The sequence below is a fragment of the Manacus candei genome, unplaced genomic scaffold (genome assembly GCF_025592945.1).
Source record: "Manacus candei isolate 608988 ecotype Guabito, Panama unplaced genomic scaffold, ASM2559294v1 h1tg000023l, whole genome shotgun sequence".
Classification (NCBI taxonomy): domain Eukaryota; kingdom Metazoa; phylum Chordata; class Aves; order Passeriformes; family Pipridae; genus Manacus; species Manacus candei.
Genome location: NW_026138071.1, coordinates 17,739,062 through 17,754,248, shown reverse-complemented (window position 1 = coordinate 17,754,248; position 15,187 = coordinate 17,739,062). Strand labels below are relative to the sequence as shown.

Here is a 15,187-nt window from a genome sequence, read left to right as displayed (position 1 = left end):
ATTTGACAGAAGGAATGTGTTCCAGTCGGATTCTGTGTTGAGCAAGAAAGAAGATGCTAGTGCTCCTTTTTCCAAGTGTTTTTTAAGAGCCAGACTTAGGGTTGAAAGTTGAACAGAGCTGGTCTTGAGCAGAACAGTCAAACTTATGTACAGCACAGCCTTACAGGGTAAATGGAGTTCTCTTTTTCCGTATTTTTTACTTTATTTTAATGCAGTCTAGATATTAGATTAGCATCTGCACTACAGACCTTAGACTGGGAACTAATAAAGTTATCCACCCAATCTCTCCATGTCTGAGTCACTGACTTTCTTTTTCATTTTAAATAATTATAACACTGTCGCCTGTTTGTTGAGAAAAATAGAGCCTTTATATATTCATAGATAATTGCTTATACCCAGCACCCAGCGATACATTCTAATTACTATTCACACCTTGGCTGTGAAGAAATCTTGAACTTTTTAGTGTTTTTTAACTGCAAGACAACAATGTAGCCAGAGCATTGACACCCTGACTATTGAACTGTGCCTAGGATGGAATTTAACAAGCAGTTCTGCTAATGCCTTTTGCAGTGAGGAATTTTAGCAAAACTCAAGAAGACCCAAAGCCTCCACCTCAGATCTTGTGCTGCAATAATGAGAATTGCTGCACAGATATACAACAGAAGAACGCAATCCAGAAATCAAAAGTAATCAAAAGTCCATTATTTCAGTTGGCTTCTTCACATACTTAACTATAACAAATACAAGATCTGTGCTCTGTAACAGCCTCAATGACATAGTTGTATTACTTGACCCAGCTTCTTTCAAGCTCGACCCTGTTCTGCACACACTGGGCAATCGTTGCTGTTTGCCTCACTGAGGTCATTCTGCTTTCCCTGATGTTAAATGGACAAATTTTGCAGTCCTTTGTCCAAACCAGTCTCTATTTTAGCGGGATGTTATCCCTAGCAGGCACGGCTGGACAGTGACCAGCATCTTTAGGAAAGGGGGTGCCAGTAGCCAGACAACTCTTTAGATCATTGGTATTTTTTAGGGAAGAGATTTCTTTTTAATCAGCAACACACTGAACATGAACATGACCTAGGGAGATTAAACTGTAAGAACTGAAAAGAGAAGTCAACTGAGTTGGCATCTATTTGATAAATACACCAGATACCTGGTAGTAAAGGCCAAAGCTTGTGCCTAAGAAAGGGTAAGGTTTGAGGCCTGACTTCAGGCCTGATCCAATAAATACCTAAGCACATGCTTAGTTTCAGACATGAATTTCAACGGTATTACAGACTTGTCTTGTAATTAAAAAAAATGAGTGTTGTAGTAACTGGGGCCCCTTTCCAGAAGTTGAAGCAGACCTCTCAGTAATGGCCTGAGGAAGAGGAGGTCAATTTTAAAAGGAAACCTACTTTCCCCCCTCCCTTGTAGTCGGACCTGTGAGCAGCTGTATTTGATTCTGTGGTATGTGGGGCACTGAGTTGCTAGGGGTTGGGATCAAGCTGTCATGGAGAAGTACGTATCACTGAGCCTAAGTAAGGGAAGGCTCAAAGAGCAAATACTGGCTTTAGCAACCCCAAGAGCGAGGCCTCGGTGTTAAAAATTGAGTCCTCTTCCAGCTTCCCCATGTGATGCTTGCCTGAGATTTGACAGTGTGCACACATGCTCAGGGCAAGGGGCCACACAGTCCCCTATCTACAGAGTGATCAACAAGTAGGCAGAAACCTGTTAAAGCCTATACTGGCAGAAGCTTGCCAAAACAGAAGCAAATTACAAAGAGCCAGCTACTGTGCTACTCAGAACTGCAGTCAACCCAGATTGCAGCCTAGCTCCAAAAAGGCTGTTTCTGTGCCCATTCAGCTGTGCCCCATAGCATGAAGGCTGCAGAGCTAAGGGCTGACTATATGCACAAATGCAGTAACTGTTCAGCATACTAAACAGCATGGGGTACCTGTTCATGAATTCCCCTCATCAAAATAATTACCAGTTGGAGATTTGTGTCTTGCCTCCCTTAACATATTGGCAAATTAGGCAAAATATATACAGTGGAAAACCTCTAGGGCCCTTCATATCATATCAAGATGATCTGTGGCAGCTGTCATGATCTCCGTGATGCCCCACTCAAGTTCTCTGTTTGGGCAACATCAGAAGAACCTATCCTAACTGCAAGAGACATGATTGCAGGCACATGTGTTAATTTAGAATCTCTCAGTGTTGTGAGCCTGCAAGGATGGCCACAGCCTGGCAGCACTGCGTGTTTTTCTCTGATTTCCTTCAACTACTTCTATGAAATAAGAGAAATGCCTAATGTTTTTCCCTCCAGAATCACCCCCCTGACTTGGAAAACAACAAAAAGCAGCTGTGTGATGGGGCACCTTGTGGAATGGATGGCATGATATATTTCTGGAATTCACATAATATTGTAGGATATAAACAGTACCAGTGGGCTTTGCTAAGATGACATATGGCACTGGAACTGTTTCCCCTGGTAAATAAGAGCATGTACATAGTGCATGCATGAAGACATGAACATTTCAGGCTCCCTTCTGGTTCAGATAATCTGTGCCAAATCCAACCTTTGTGTAAGTAGGAATGACTCCAAACAAGTTATAGGAGTCACTCTTTATTACTAGTATTAATGGAAGTGAATTTGGCTCTCCTTGCATGTGCCATTTGGAATAGTTTATTTTTCACATGAGGTTTGGCAGGGATTTTTCCCAAATAATTTCCCCCCAAAAGCTGGCCTGCACATTTAAAAATCACTCTGCTTAGTTTGGACAGCTCTGTAGAATACACCCCAATCTGAAATCTTCATTATGCAGACATAAGTAGTGACCATAAAAAGTTCTTGATTGGTAAGTTAATCATATATCCTAATACACTGTTTTGCGTACTCAATATTTTAACAACAATTAATTCTTATCCATGTTTTTCAAAGCAGCTATACTTTAAGTAAGCTACTGTCCTTTTATTTTTTTTTTAATTTAATGTTTTCTACTAATAGTCTATGGACTCCAAGTCTGGAATTTTCATCAGTTTCTGCTATATGGTTTCACATAGTACATAAAATTGTCAGCTTCTCCCATTGCACTAGAAGACAGGAATGTTACTATTCTAGAAGTTGGAATTTTGGTTTCTAACCATGGTCCAACACAAACGTTTGTGTGTTTTGGGAACCTAACCTATTTGAAATGCAACATCCTGAACCTGGAATTAATTGATCATGAAAAGTACAAACAGCTCCTTATTCATCCTGAAGCAAGTGCAGAACCCTTTGACACATTATGGAAAAATAATGCAGTTATTAATGCTCCTTTCTTTGTTCTGGTTGATTTTTAGGCTTGGAACCCTGCCAGGCACACAATAAAGTACTTGGCCTTTAGCACAGACAGGCATGATTCTTCTTTCATACTCTCAACATGGAACTGACAAAACTCAGTACATTACGGATTTGTTTCAACGGAAATGTTCACAGCTAGTATCCAAAGACAGGTTTTCTTGTATCTTTAGGTTATTTACAAGCTTTCAAATCTGATCTGCAAATAAGGAAATGACTTTTAGACCCAGTTAACACAAGGTTTGGTACACTGAAGCAGATGTAGTCACTAACAGGTGAAGAACTCTTTGCAATGTGGCTGGTATTACATGCAATCCTTGAATGTACTTTAAAAAGATAAAGTTTCAAGGATTTGCTGCCACCCTGAAGGAAAGAATTGATGTTTTAAGTAACTGGATTTGTACAAAGTCTGTAAGACAATCCAAGTAAATCCTCAAATAGATGATTAATTCCTCATTATTTAAATGCCTTTAAATACAAGTGCAGATGCTAAGTGCACAGCTTTGTCTTGACAGCTCCTTAGCTATTTCTTATGATCTGCTATTAGGCTGTGACTCTAAAGCCCTGAAAAAGAGTGCCTATGAAAAAGCCTTCCAACTCCTAGAGATACTAAGTTCTTGAAGCTTATGGCTTACATAGTTCTCTCAGGGTCTGACGGATACTGCAGCTATGATAATAGTAAACATCCTCTGCCTCATTCAGTAGACCCAGATTAGCTTTGTCTTGGATAGATTCATGACTACTTTGAATATCTGATGTTCCACTAAGACATGAGCATGTGTGCACATGCCTAAACTCTTTTTTGAGCTGATACATCATAATATACTCTAGCTGTCAGAAAATTTTAGGCTAATCTCACATTACACTGACAACAATAGGCATTCATTTTCCTAGACAATATTTATACTTATCATCAGCCTGTCCTTTGGTTAACTAGCTGAGGTCTACTTTAAGCCTTGTGATCCACTCTACAGAATTTGGCTTATCATTTATCCTGGTCGTAAACCTAAAAAGAGAGGGTGGGAGAAGGGGGGCAAGGGGCAAGTCCAAAGGATGCAAAACTCAACAACAAATGGAAGCACGATAGAACTGGAAAAGAATTTCAAAGGATCTGGCTTTATAGCACAGAGAGTGCTATATACATGCGTCTGTTTATGGAGACACACTAAACTGAATTATTCAGGTCCTTACAAAAAGAAAAAGAACAGACTGTGGGGAAGAGAGAGCAGAATGAAGGCGCAAGAGAGCAAAAATTCATCCAGCAACAGATGAGAAGAACAGAGAAGAATTGGAAAATGGATGCAGGGGGAGGAATGGATGAGAGAATAGCAGGCCTATTTAAAATGAATTTTTGACCTTATTTTTAAAACATTTATGGATCCCAATTGCCTGTCATGAGATCATTTCCCCCTACAATGCTAGCTTTTCAGCCGGCTCTGCACTTTAACTTGATTTATCCCACTTAAAAAAAGTAGATTGTTAGAAATACCCCTTCTATTAGAAATTTTGTCCCATTACAGTGTCAGCTAAAGGCCACTTGTCAATGTCAGCTTTATCAGATAGAAATTTGCCTCATGAGTTTTTAGATACTATTTTGGAGAACAAGACCCAGGGTCCATTTTTGAGGCTGCTGATTTGCGATGGGATAGTGTCTTCTCAAATTATCCTCTGCTTTTCCCAACTTATCTGCATGTTTCATGAGATGGTGGGAAGTGATTACAGCAGCTGCTGTACATTAGAAAGACATCTTGTAGGAAAGTTGGCTTAAGTAAAACAGTTGACTGAGAAAAGCAAGGATAGAACTAATCGAGTCTTAAAAATATATAGAGAGACCCAGTATCTCTTTTCCAGCTGCAGCTTCCCTGGTGCCATAACCTCCTGTGGGAAGGAAGAAAACTTATAGCAGAAGGTTTTCCTCCTCCTCAGCTGTCTGTTGACTCTTTAAAGAAAGACCTGACATCCTGAAGATTAGAGTAAGTTTTTATTTATTCAAAATCAGGCAATTAGTCATCTTCACTGATGAGTAAAGGTAGAAAAAAAATCAGCTGTTGTTCAGCCTGTGTTATCACAGTACTGCTGAGGGTCAGCAGCCTGAGGTGGGAATGATGGCTTTGCTTAAAAAAATATCTGGAGGACTCTTGTGGTAAGATGTTTTGAGACATTTGTTTTCTTTTTAATATTTTGATTCTATTTTTGTTCCTTCTTTTCTGTCTGAATAGATTGATGTAACATAGGTATTTTAAGGGTAAAACTATATATAAGAGTAACAAATTTCAGCCATGAGTCAAAAGAGAGCAAGCTGTGGCTGCAATATTTTCCAGACTAAAAGACAGTGCCTATGAAAGCAAAGCTGGATGGATCAATGGGTGATATTGTTGCAGAGAAGAGACCAGAAGTCTTGGAAATTTATAAACCACTTCAACAAGAAGAACTGTTGCAGCAACAAACTTCAGAGCATTAAAGCCCTCAAGGTAAACTCTGATTTTTGAGCCGACTGCCATTCCTCACAACAAAAAAATTTAAAAATATTCTGCACTGGAAGGACAAAACACAACAATCCTGGTGCCACTATTATTAATCATTTCAAGATTGAGACACTTAAAGCGCCCTTTCAGGTGCTCTGATTAAGGACAACGTGCCTCACAGGAAAAGCAAAGTTTTGGAAATCAGTAATCTCTGGGCATTATACCTAATAGGAAAGGCTTAGAAAGGATTACCTAGAAGAAACCTTTGTGAATCTTGTGAAACTACACTGGACCATAAATCTCAACCTCCTCTGAGGATCAATAAAGCTTTATCAGTTTCAGATAAGAAGTAGGAATCCTCAGGTTGCTGAAGAGCTACCATTGACCTAGTCTGAGGGCTGTCAGGACACTTAACACAACATAGTATTTCAACAGAAAGACACATTTGATGCATATTCTTATTTTAGTTTACAAAAGCAATTCAGAAAAAGAATAGCAGCTACACTGGTTCCCAAATTTGGTTCACAAAATTTAAGGCAGTAGATTACAGTTAACTGCTCCAAGGAAAGAATTATTTTGCTGAAGATGACACTTTTGGTAATTGAATCAGAGGAATATATACAACAACAGTTTTGGAGTTAATGAACAAATATATATGATAATTTATGTAAAAACACCCCTTTCAACTCTATATCTCTCTGTGATTGCAATAATGTCTAGTCTTGCTTAGGATTTTTTAGACTACAACCTCAATCATTGCAGATTTCACTTCAGGATTCACACTGATAGTTTGGAGACATTAAACCCAACAACGTTAGTTCAAACTTCTCATGTATATAGATCCTTGAGATTTTAACATAATTCTGTGTTTTTTTAAACTAAAATTTCAAATTTAGCATAAACTGCATTTTATCAAAGTTACATTTTTGAATGCTGGTTGATTGTAATTACTTCTAAAGAGACAGAGTCCAACTCTGAAACCTGCTCAGGCAGAGCTCTTGAGTACTCATAGACTGTAGCTGTTGCATTTATTTAACACATTCAAAAATCTGTCACTGTAGATTTAACCTCTGATTCTACCATGGGTTACAGGTTACTCTTCAGTAGAGGGGTAGATAATATGTCTCTGTGTAGTGCGAGTTCTAGATGTAAAACAGGGAATACAGCATGCCTATAACAGTTCTATAGCATTGGTAGAATATTTTAAGATCTCTTGATAGGAGAGGAGCAAATTATTACATTTAAAAGTTAACAGAGGCTGTATCATGGCCAGATTGCTACTGTCCAGTGTGCAGAAGGAAGGGTAGGAGTAGACATGCCTCTATTTTCTCCCTCTCACTTTGCAACTAAGCACAGGGAGAGTCTGCTCTTCTAACACTCTTGTTAACCCAGAGAATCACTGGATGAACTGCAAGAGTATTATAAATCCTGCTGAAAAGCCCAGATGCTACCACTGGTGATACAGTTCGATACTCTTTGGGCCTAAAGAGAGGAAACCTGGGCCTAAATCAAACACAGCGAACAGACAAGTTAATTTTAGCTAAGTTCTTGTTATTAACATTTTCTGTGATGGGCTGGTATTAAGGATTTCTCCATTTCTACGGACTTCCCAAATTCATGTTAAGCTGATACAGGATTTCTGGAAAACAAAAACCTTTTGCTAACCCTGACTGTTGCAAAAGCACTTTGCATCACGTTGTGGACCTACCCAACGCTGGTCGTAGTCAGACAGCTGTGTTCTTCCTTCGTCGTCCTCATAGAAAGGTAAACCTTCTCGCCTGGCCTGGTGGTACTCCTTCCGTAACCTCTGGATACGGTCAGCATTCCCACTACCTGTACAGCCACTGAGAAAAAAAAAACAAACAGCAAATGAAATAAAACTTCTATGAACACACATATCTAATACCAGGTAAACACACAGAATTGCTAGAACTGAGACAAATGGATTATGTTTGATTCTCCTCACTTGAATAGTGTCCACTGTATCACCCTTATTTTTGCTTTCTTATATTAATAAAGCTGCTAATTGTGAACTTGATCCTTGTTTTCAAAAAAGTCTGTCCCTGTCCAAAGAACTTAACAATTTCAGTACAAGACAAGAGACAACAGATGGATGCAGACAGATGGGGGAGCACAAGAAAACTTTTAACATTCCTATGAGCAGCTATAAATGGCTATCATATTTTAATAATAATGATGATGATGATAAGCTGACAAAAAAAAAGTTTCCTTTTGCTCCCACACTAAATGTGGAATTTCCCTAAAATTACATTTGTTCAAGGTAAAGAATAAACTATTATTCACAGAGAAGCACAGAAAGAAGTTTTATGTTATAAAAAACCAAACTCTCTCCTAAATATAAAAAGAACTCAAACATCAGCCATGAAAATACAGAGGAGGCAAGAGAGATGGGAAAGCACACTATTAAATCTTGACACCACCTTTTTAAAGTGGTAATTAAACAGTAATCCACTTAGTAATCCACAAAGACTCACTTGTATGCTGAACTGCATACACTGCAAACTGCCGTGGTAAAGCTGGTGGAGTTCCTTAGTTTACCTAGTTAAACACATGCCTTTCTGTGGGTTTTGACCCTGGTAAGCTTTCTAAAACCTTACAGCTGGATTTGTACAACTGTGGAATTTCAAGCTATAACCTGGAAATATTAAATGAAATACTGAAAATGGCTAAGAATTCAAAAAATTTCGATCGTATTTAAAATTAATAAATTAAGTTTCCTGCAGCTATTTCCAGACCTGCTCTAGTCAGCACTAGGGGGGAAAACTGATTGTATGGCTCAGTAGCATTTACTGGCCTTCATGGGCAATTATCATACAATAATTTGTGGCTGGTCCTAAACTCAAACCATTGTTATTGCAGCACACCATCATATATTCTCTTAATCTACAACCCTAACTCTGTCTTACCAACAGTGGATTACAGAGATAGAGATTTATTCACATAAGCACAGACTCAGTGGAGCATCTTGATACACTGCACTCCACTATGAGTATGCCAGAATTTAGGGAAGCCTTTTATAGGATTTGCATAGCAAACTGAATTTGGACAGCACATACAAAATACTGGACATAAACCTATCAGTTCAATAGTAACCAGTTAGAAATTAATTGCCAATGAAGGGAAATTCCATGTAGGCTGCAAAGGGAACTGAATATGCAGTCAGGATTGGAAATGTTTGCTTGCAGCATCAGTATGTTTCCATGAAAAATCAAATTACTTCCGTTTCCTAGATCCTAAGTTATCCATCCACTGTACTCTATGAAGTCCCTGAGGTTTCAAGCTTCTCTGGCTGACTTACCCAACTCTTCCAGAGCATATGAAATTTTTCTCATGGTCTGCCAAGACAGCGCAGAAAGCTTGCACAAACTCTGTGGACTACTGAGGGAAAAAAAAGTATATTCTCTTTTCCCTTTTATTCCTTCCACAGATAAATGCCTCTGCTCCTTGCATGACTTCTTGTCAAATAGCGGAGAACCATTTCCAGTTTGCAGAACACTGAGGTGTAGCTAATGGGGACTATCACTTAGAACAGTGAAGCTTGGTCCACAGCTCATGAGCAGTACAATAATGGTGAAATCCCCTGACTTTACTTGTGAGTACAGATAAAGCATTTAATTAGGGCTGCTAACGTACAGATAAGGCCCAAAGTATTGTCCCAGTTGCTTTGCCAACATCATTGCCCAAAGCAGCACTAGCTAACAGGGAAATGTTGAAATACAGGCAACAGGTCTAGTTTGATTCCAGCCAATCTGACTCCCTGCAGCTCTCTGCAAACTGTATTAGCACCTGCCACCAGTGCCCTAATGGCCACATACCCACTTTCTACCTCCAGGTATTTTGTCTGAAGAGGTAATCTGAAAATATCACATATTGTATTGTATTAAAAACACATATTGTTGGTTCCCCCCCCCCTTTTAAAATGAAATCTGAGACTGATAAATTGTAAGAGACAGTAACAGCAGTCTGTGCTTCACTGACTGCAGATCTGCTGTAGGTGAACTTCTTTCTGCTCAAACCCATTGAGCCAGCAAGTAGAAGTGGTGCTGCAGAGTTCAAGTTGATTATATATATTACAAGACAGGGCCTGACATACTGTGCTTTGGCAAACCTTTGCCACATTGTATTAAAGTACAAACCCTAACCATGAGAATGAGTAGGAACATTTGAATGAAAGATAGCAGCACATGGAAAGTTATCCATCTGGATTAGTGTGAAAACACAAGCATAATCTCTGTGGAAACTAGCAGCTCCGTGAAGTCTGATTTCCTGTGCTTCTCTCCTGTGGGTTCTCTGGTGTCTGATAACGGTTCACACTGCAGTGCTTCACCCCAGAAAGAGCATTCATCTGGGCCTCTCTAGCAAGCTGCTTGTTTTCATAAAACTTAGTGTTCCAGTATCTCTTGATCATCAAGCCACCAATCAAGTCTAGTCCAAGACAGCCAGCATGTTCAGAATTTGTTAGAAAGGTGGGGTGAACAAGTTGGAAGAGGGTCAGTCAGTACATCCGCTTTGCTTTTTCAGGATACAGTTAAAGCTCCACAGGTTGGTTTTTTTTTTTTTCTTTTCTTCACCACAGTTTATGTAAAAGACATTGGCATTTGAAAGAGCTGCATTCTAGCTTACCATGAAAATTTTACCCACTCCTGGGTAAAGTGAGATAAATATGATGCCCTGTGCAATGCTCATGAAACAGTTCTGAATTTCAAGTTGGCTCCTGACAATTATGTGAATATATGAACCACATTCAAACTCACCAGATGAATTCAATCAGCACTGTGCAAATATCGCATACATAATCTATTAGTTTACCCCAAAGAAACTGAAGCATTGAATTCAAACAGAATGAAGTCATCAGTAATAAAAAAAAGAAACTGATAAGGCAATATTAAAAAAAACCCAACACAATATTCCAAGATTTGCAGAGAAGATCATACATTGACTGTAAACTATTCTCCCATCTGCCTATAAATACATAATTAAAAAATATTGGTTTGATCAGATAGCAGTTCTCAGACAGGGAAACAGCAGATGAATACCAGTTCAAATGTTTCAGATGCATGACTATTTACACTAAAAAGAAACCTGAACTTACAGAGGAAATATAAAAACAATACTCCAATCAAAGTCACTTTATATTAAGGACACTTATTGAAGCTTTTCAGCAAGCCTAGTAAACACAGCAGACAGGTTTCTTTTACAGTAGCTTTACATTTAATGCAGTGATCTCCTTGAGGAGATATAAATATTACAGTTCTCATAATATCTACAATTTTGTGCACTGACATGGCTCCACAGCTGTGCTATAGGTTCTTCAGAGAACCTTGCAACCACACATACATGATCCCCTCCATCATCACCTGTTCCCAGGATCTAATGTTTAATCTACCCACGGACTTCTCTGTGTCACGACAAGACTGTAAGAGAACCGTCCACTCTGCATTCTGTGATTGATTTCTGAATGATTTCCTAAAGTTGTGCTACATGTAAGGAGACTGATTCAGAAATGGCTGATACTGGGAAGTTTTAAAATAATATCTAGGTGAGCAAATAAATCTCCGAGAAACTTCAAAAAGAGTTTAGCAAAGATTCAGGTGCTGATTTCAAACAACAGTAACAAAACCTGTCCAAAATCCCAAGCCATAAACAATATTAAAAGAAGTTTAGCAGTTCTTCAAATATGGTGCACACACTGTAAGGTTTGGGTTGTTTGTTTTTGTTTTTTTTTTTTTTTTAAATCTAACATGAACATTGAAAAGAGGAAAAAGCACATTCCTGTCAGCCATTCTGTAGTTCTGTTAGATACAGACCTTAAAACCAAAACTTTCTTCTCACCTGGAAGAAAGATAAAAAAAGTCTCAGTGATCGTTCTACCCCATGCTGCTGGGGCTGTACTACCAACTGGTGAACAAACACCAGAAATCAGCAACCTCTGCCCTGTGCCTGCCCCTGTCAGAAGCACTATGCAGGTTACACCTTGCCCACTGTGAATGCAAAGGGACCTGCTATGAAACAGTCACTCAAGTGATACGGCTGGAATAGGCAACCCAAGACAAAAAGGAAACCATAATGTGGCACAGACTTAGCTTCAAGCTATCTCTAACATTATGTAAAATATGACTATGAAATTTTGTCCCATCATCTCTGAAGAGACAGATGAACAAGCACCACAGCAATAACATTTTATATCTAATATGACAGACAAGTTATTTTTTTAAAGAATCAAAACACCATAATCAGCGTTTAATACGTATGGTTCAGGTTTTGCACAATAAAATCTCCCCTCTGTTCTTCCTCTGAGTTGCTAATCAGGATTTCCATCATTCAGGTTAAAACGACAATTTTAAATTAGTGACTTCTTGATGCAGCTTTCTTGATAACACAAAATTAAAAACAAGTGTTGCACATACAGAGTAAGATGAACCACTTACTGTATATAAACATATATTTAAGGAGGCAATAGACATTTTGTTTCTGGTGGTTTTCCTAAACACATTAATATTGCTTTTTTGCCAGCCACTTCTTTCACCCAGCTGACTGTCAGCCCCTAAGCAAACAACTGGTGCTCCCAAGTTAAAACAAAACAAGCAAAAAAAAAAAGAAGAAAGAAAAAAAAATTCTTCTTTTAGAGAATTTTCCTGTAACAAACAAATCCAAGACAAAACGTGATTCACAGACTCTAGAAACTGGACAATCTTCCATTCACAATCTGGTATAAAACAAAACTAATTTTACATACTGAAAGGAACACAGTGGTCTACAAAGATGTACAGTATAAGGGAGTCCAACAGAGAATGTAAGAATATCTTTCACTTAGGATAAAACTTTCATTTTGAAGTTATAACAAATAAATATTTGAGTAAGTTACTCTTTCAGTTCCAGCCCTTGTCTTTCTACCCTGAAGTATTACATTGCTCATGAAGATATTTCTGCAACCTCAATAGTAAGAGGGAATAAAAAGAATGGTGGGAAGTGATAAAAAGAAAATCAATTATAAGAACATAATTCTACAATATTTCAGCTTTCATCTTTGTCACCACCAAGAGAAAGAGACTTTAGAGAGAAAAGAACATTTGTTGTTTTCATATGCACTTGCTTAAAGGAACGGCATTGTAGGGAACGACTTGTCAGAAATACCTTGCTGACACCACTGATATTGCCTTGCAGGTTCCAGATTCACTCTTTGATATTCACTCAAAGCCAGCCTGATTGGCTACACTTGATTTGGACACCTGTGCAAAGTGACTCTAAGATGACTTTGAGCCCTGTTGCATTTAGACAGGACTATCTGAGAAGGTCTGTATAGATGGGCTGATGTGAGAAGCATTGGATGGATATGTTTCTCTCTGTGTACATAAATACATATAAAGAATCATAAATAAACTGCAGAAAAACAAGTGACACTGAAGAAGCTATTTATGCTTGAGTTTATTTGAACCTGTATATTAAAGTCCCTGAACCTCAATCTGCTTTACAATATTTTAAAAAATCATAAATGTGCTTCAGCTGTACATAAGCTGTCACCTTTCAATTCTTTAGGCTAACATAAAAGCAGTACAACCACTTCTGTCCAAAAGGTCAAAGCCTCCTAGGGCAGCACATGACTACCATTTGTCTGGATGTAAATTGAGTCCCATTGACCCTGTAGCATCACTACTGACCTCTTGACATTAGGAGCTTAGTGGAAAGAGAGAAGATGATATTCTCAGGTTCCTACAGACTCATTAGGAAGAAAGAAGGAAAGAGAACCTGGCATGATATGAATTAGCAGTGTCATTAACCTTTTCTTTCCCCAAATAGCCCATAATATGTTTATAGTAGCCTCAAAAGAGCCATCTGAAGATTGAGACCAACAGATTTGTATCACTTTCAGTTTTTCCAAACTGTTTATAAAATATCTCAGTGGCTTGACACAAAGTATCCTTTTATGTTTCCCTCCCTTCACATGACACACACCACCTTTTCCTGTTTGTCATGGCAGATGGCCTAGACATTCAAATGAGCATCATCTTTTCAAACCAGGCCACTTTTCATTTCCATTACTCTCCTTTGTAACTTATAGTTGACTACAGCTGGCCAGAAATAACAGGAGGTATACTCCAATTTGTTGTTTTATGGAAACAAAACTGGCATGCTGAGGCTTGACTTCACTGGAAGCAGACATGGTATGTGCTACTCTCAACAGAATTAGGTTATTTGCAAGCAAGTAGAAAGGAAAGAAAAAAAAGGCAGACATTTTCTTGTTTGTAGCCAAACTGTCATCTTTCTTTTAAAGAAAAGACTTTCTTTTTTTCTTTTTTCTTCTGAATGTATTGTGCCTCATCAAAGAAGGCAATCACCAGATTTTAACTAATAATAAAAAAAGAGATGTCTTTACAGTTCAGGCTGGTTAATGGCAATGTCTGTTTCTGGCATGGGACCAGTTTACTGCTGTCTTGTTGATCTGAGATGTGCACTTGTCTCCGAAGGGCTAGGAAAGCAGGGAGATTAGGGACTCAGCTGCTGACAACAACCAAACTCTCTATAAACAATACACAATGAAAATAATGAAAAACAGATTTTCCTGGTATTTTCAGTAGCCTCTAGACAATGCAACGGTTTCTGGTTTCTTCACTAAAGATGATATCAATTATGCCTTTTATCCATCATGCAGAAGTCACGTGTGAGGCATAATTGAAGGCCTTCTCTCCAAGGTAATTTCATCTGGATTTACACAGCAAAGTACTTAAATTGCCTTTTTTGGCACTTTGTATTACAACACAGCTTGGGAAGGGTTATTTTACTTTACTGATGTAAAGCAGCTGGCATATTTACAATAGATAGGTCACATCAACACAGAGCAGATTTTCAACCCTCCAAACCCCATTTACAGCAGCTTTAACAATTCAACAAAGCAAATGCTGAATGCTAAACTCTTGTGTAGAAATGTAACTCTATTTCTTAATGGCTATCACACCTGCCTGCAACTGGAAGCTAGGTTTTTTCACTTGTAGGCTATTGCTTTTTGCAATAAGTTTATTCAACTTATCGCTAAAGCTGAAATAATAAGTACTTTACAGACTTCCAATGAATTAGCCATTCAACAGTCCCTCAGGAATTCTCTTTACCACACACAAAGCAAAAGCAGGAGGGAGAGAAGGTGACAATTCAGTGCAGTCTTAATTTCTGCACTCCCTTCTGAGAAAAGAATCGAAGGTCTACAAATTTGCTCACAGTAGCTGCTTCTGCTCATGTTCTAAAACAGATTTTGTTGAAAACTACAAAGCCCAGAGTAACTATCCATTCTCTCCCAGAAATTACCTCTCCAAGTTTCACACTAGAGACTATATCATCCTGCTCTTTGTTCACACATGCCAATCTACGCCATCGTCAAAGTGGA

General features: G+C 38.4%; 1 protein-coding gene across 6 annotated transcripts in view; it reads right to left on the bottom strand.

Moving 5' to 3' along the window:
* The window catches only part of PARD3B (par-3 family cell polarity regulator beta), a 393,203-nt gene that overhangs the window by 43,378 nt on the left and 334,638 nt on the right, over positions 1 to 15,187 (bottom strand). For all 6 annotated transcript variants that reach the window (XM_051786819.1, XM_051786818.1, XM_051786820.1 and 3 more), the window contains one exon: positions 7,499 to 7,634. In XM_051786819.1, the coding sequence (XP_051642779.1) occupies positions 7,499 to 7,634 (136 nt within the window). The remainder of the gene's footprint in view (positions 1 to 7,498; positions 7,635 to 15,187) is intronic.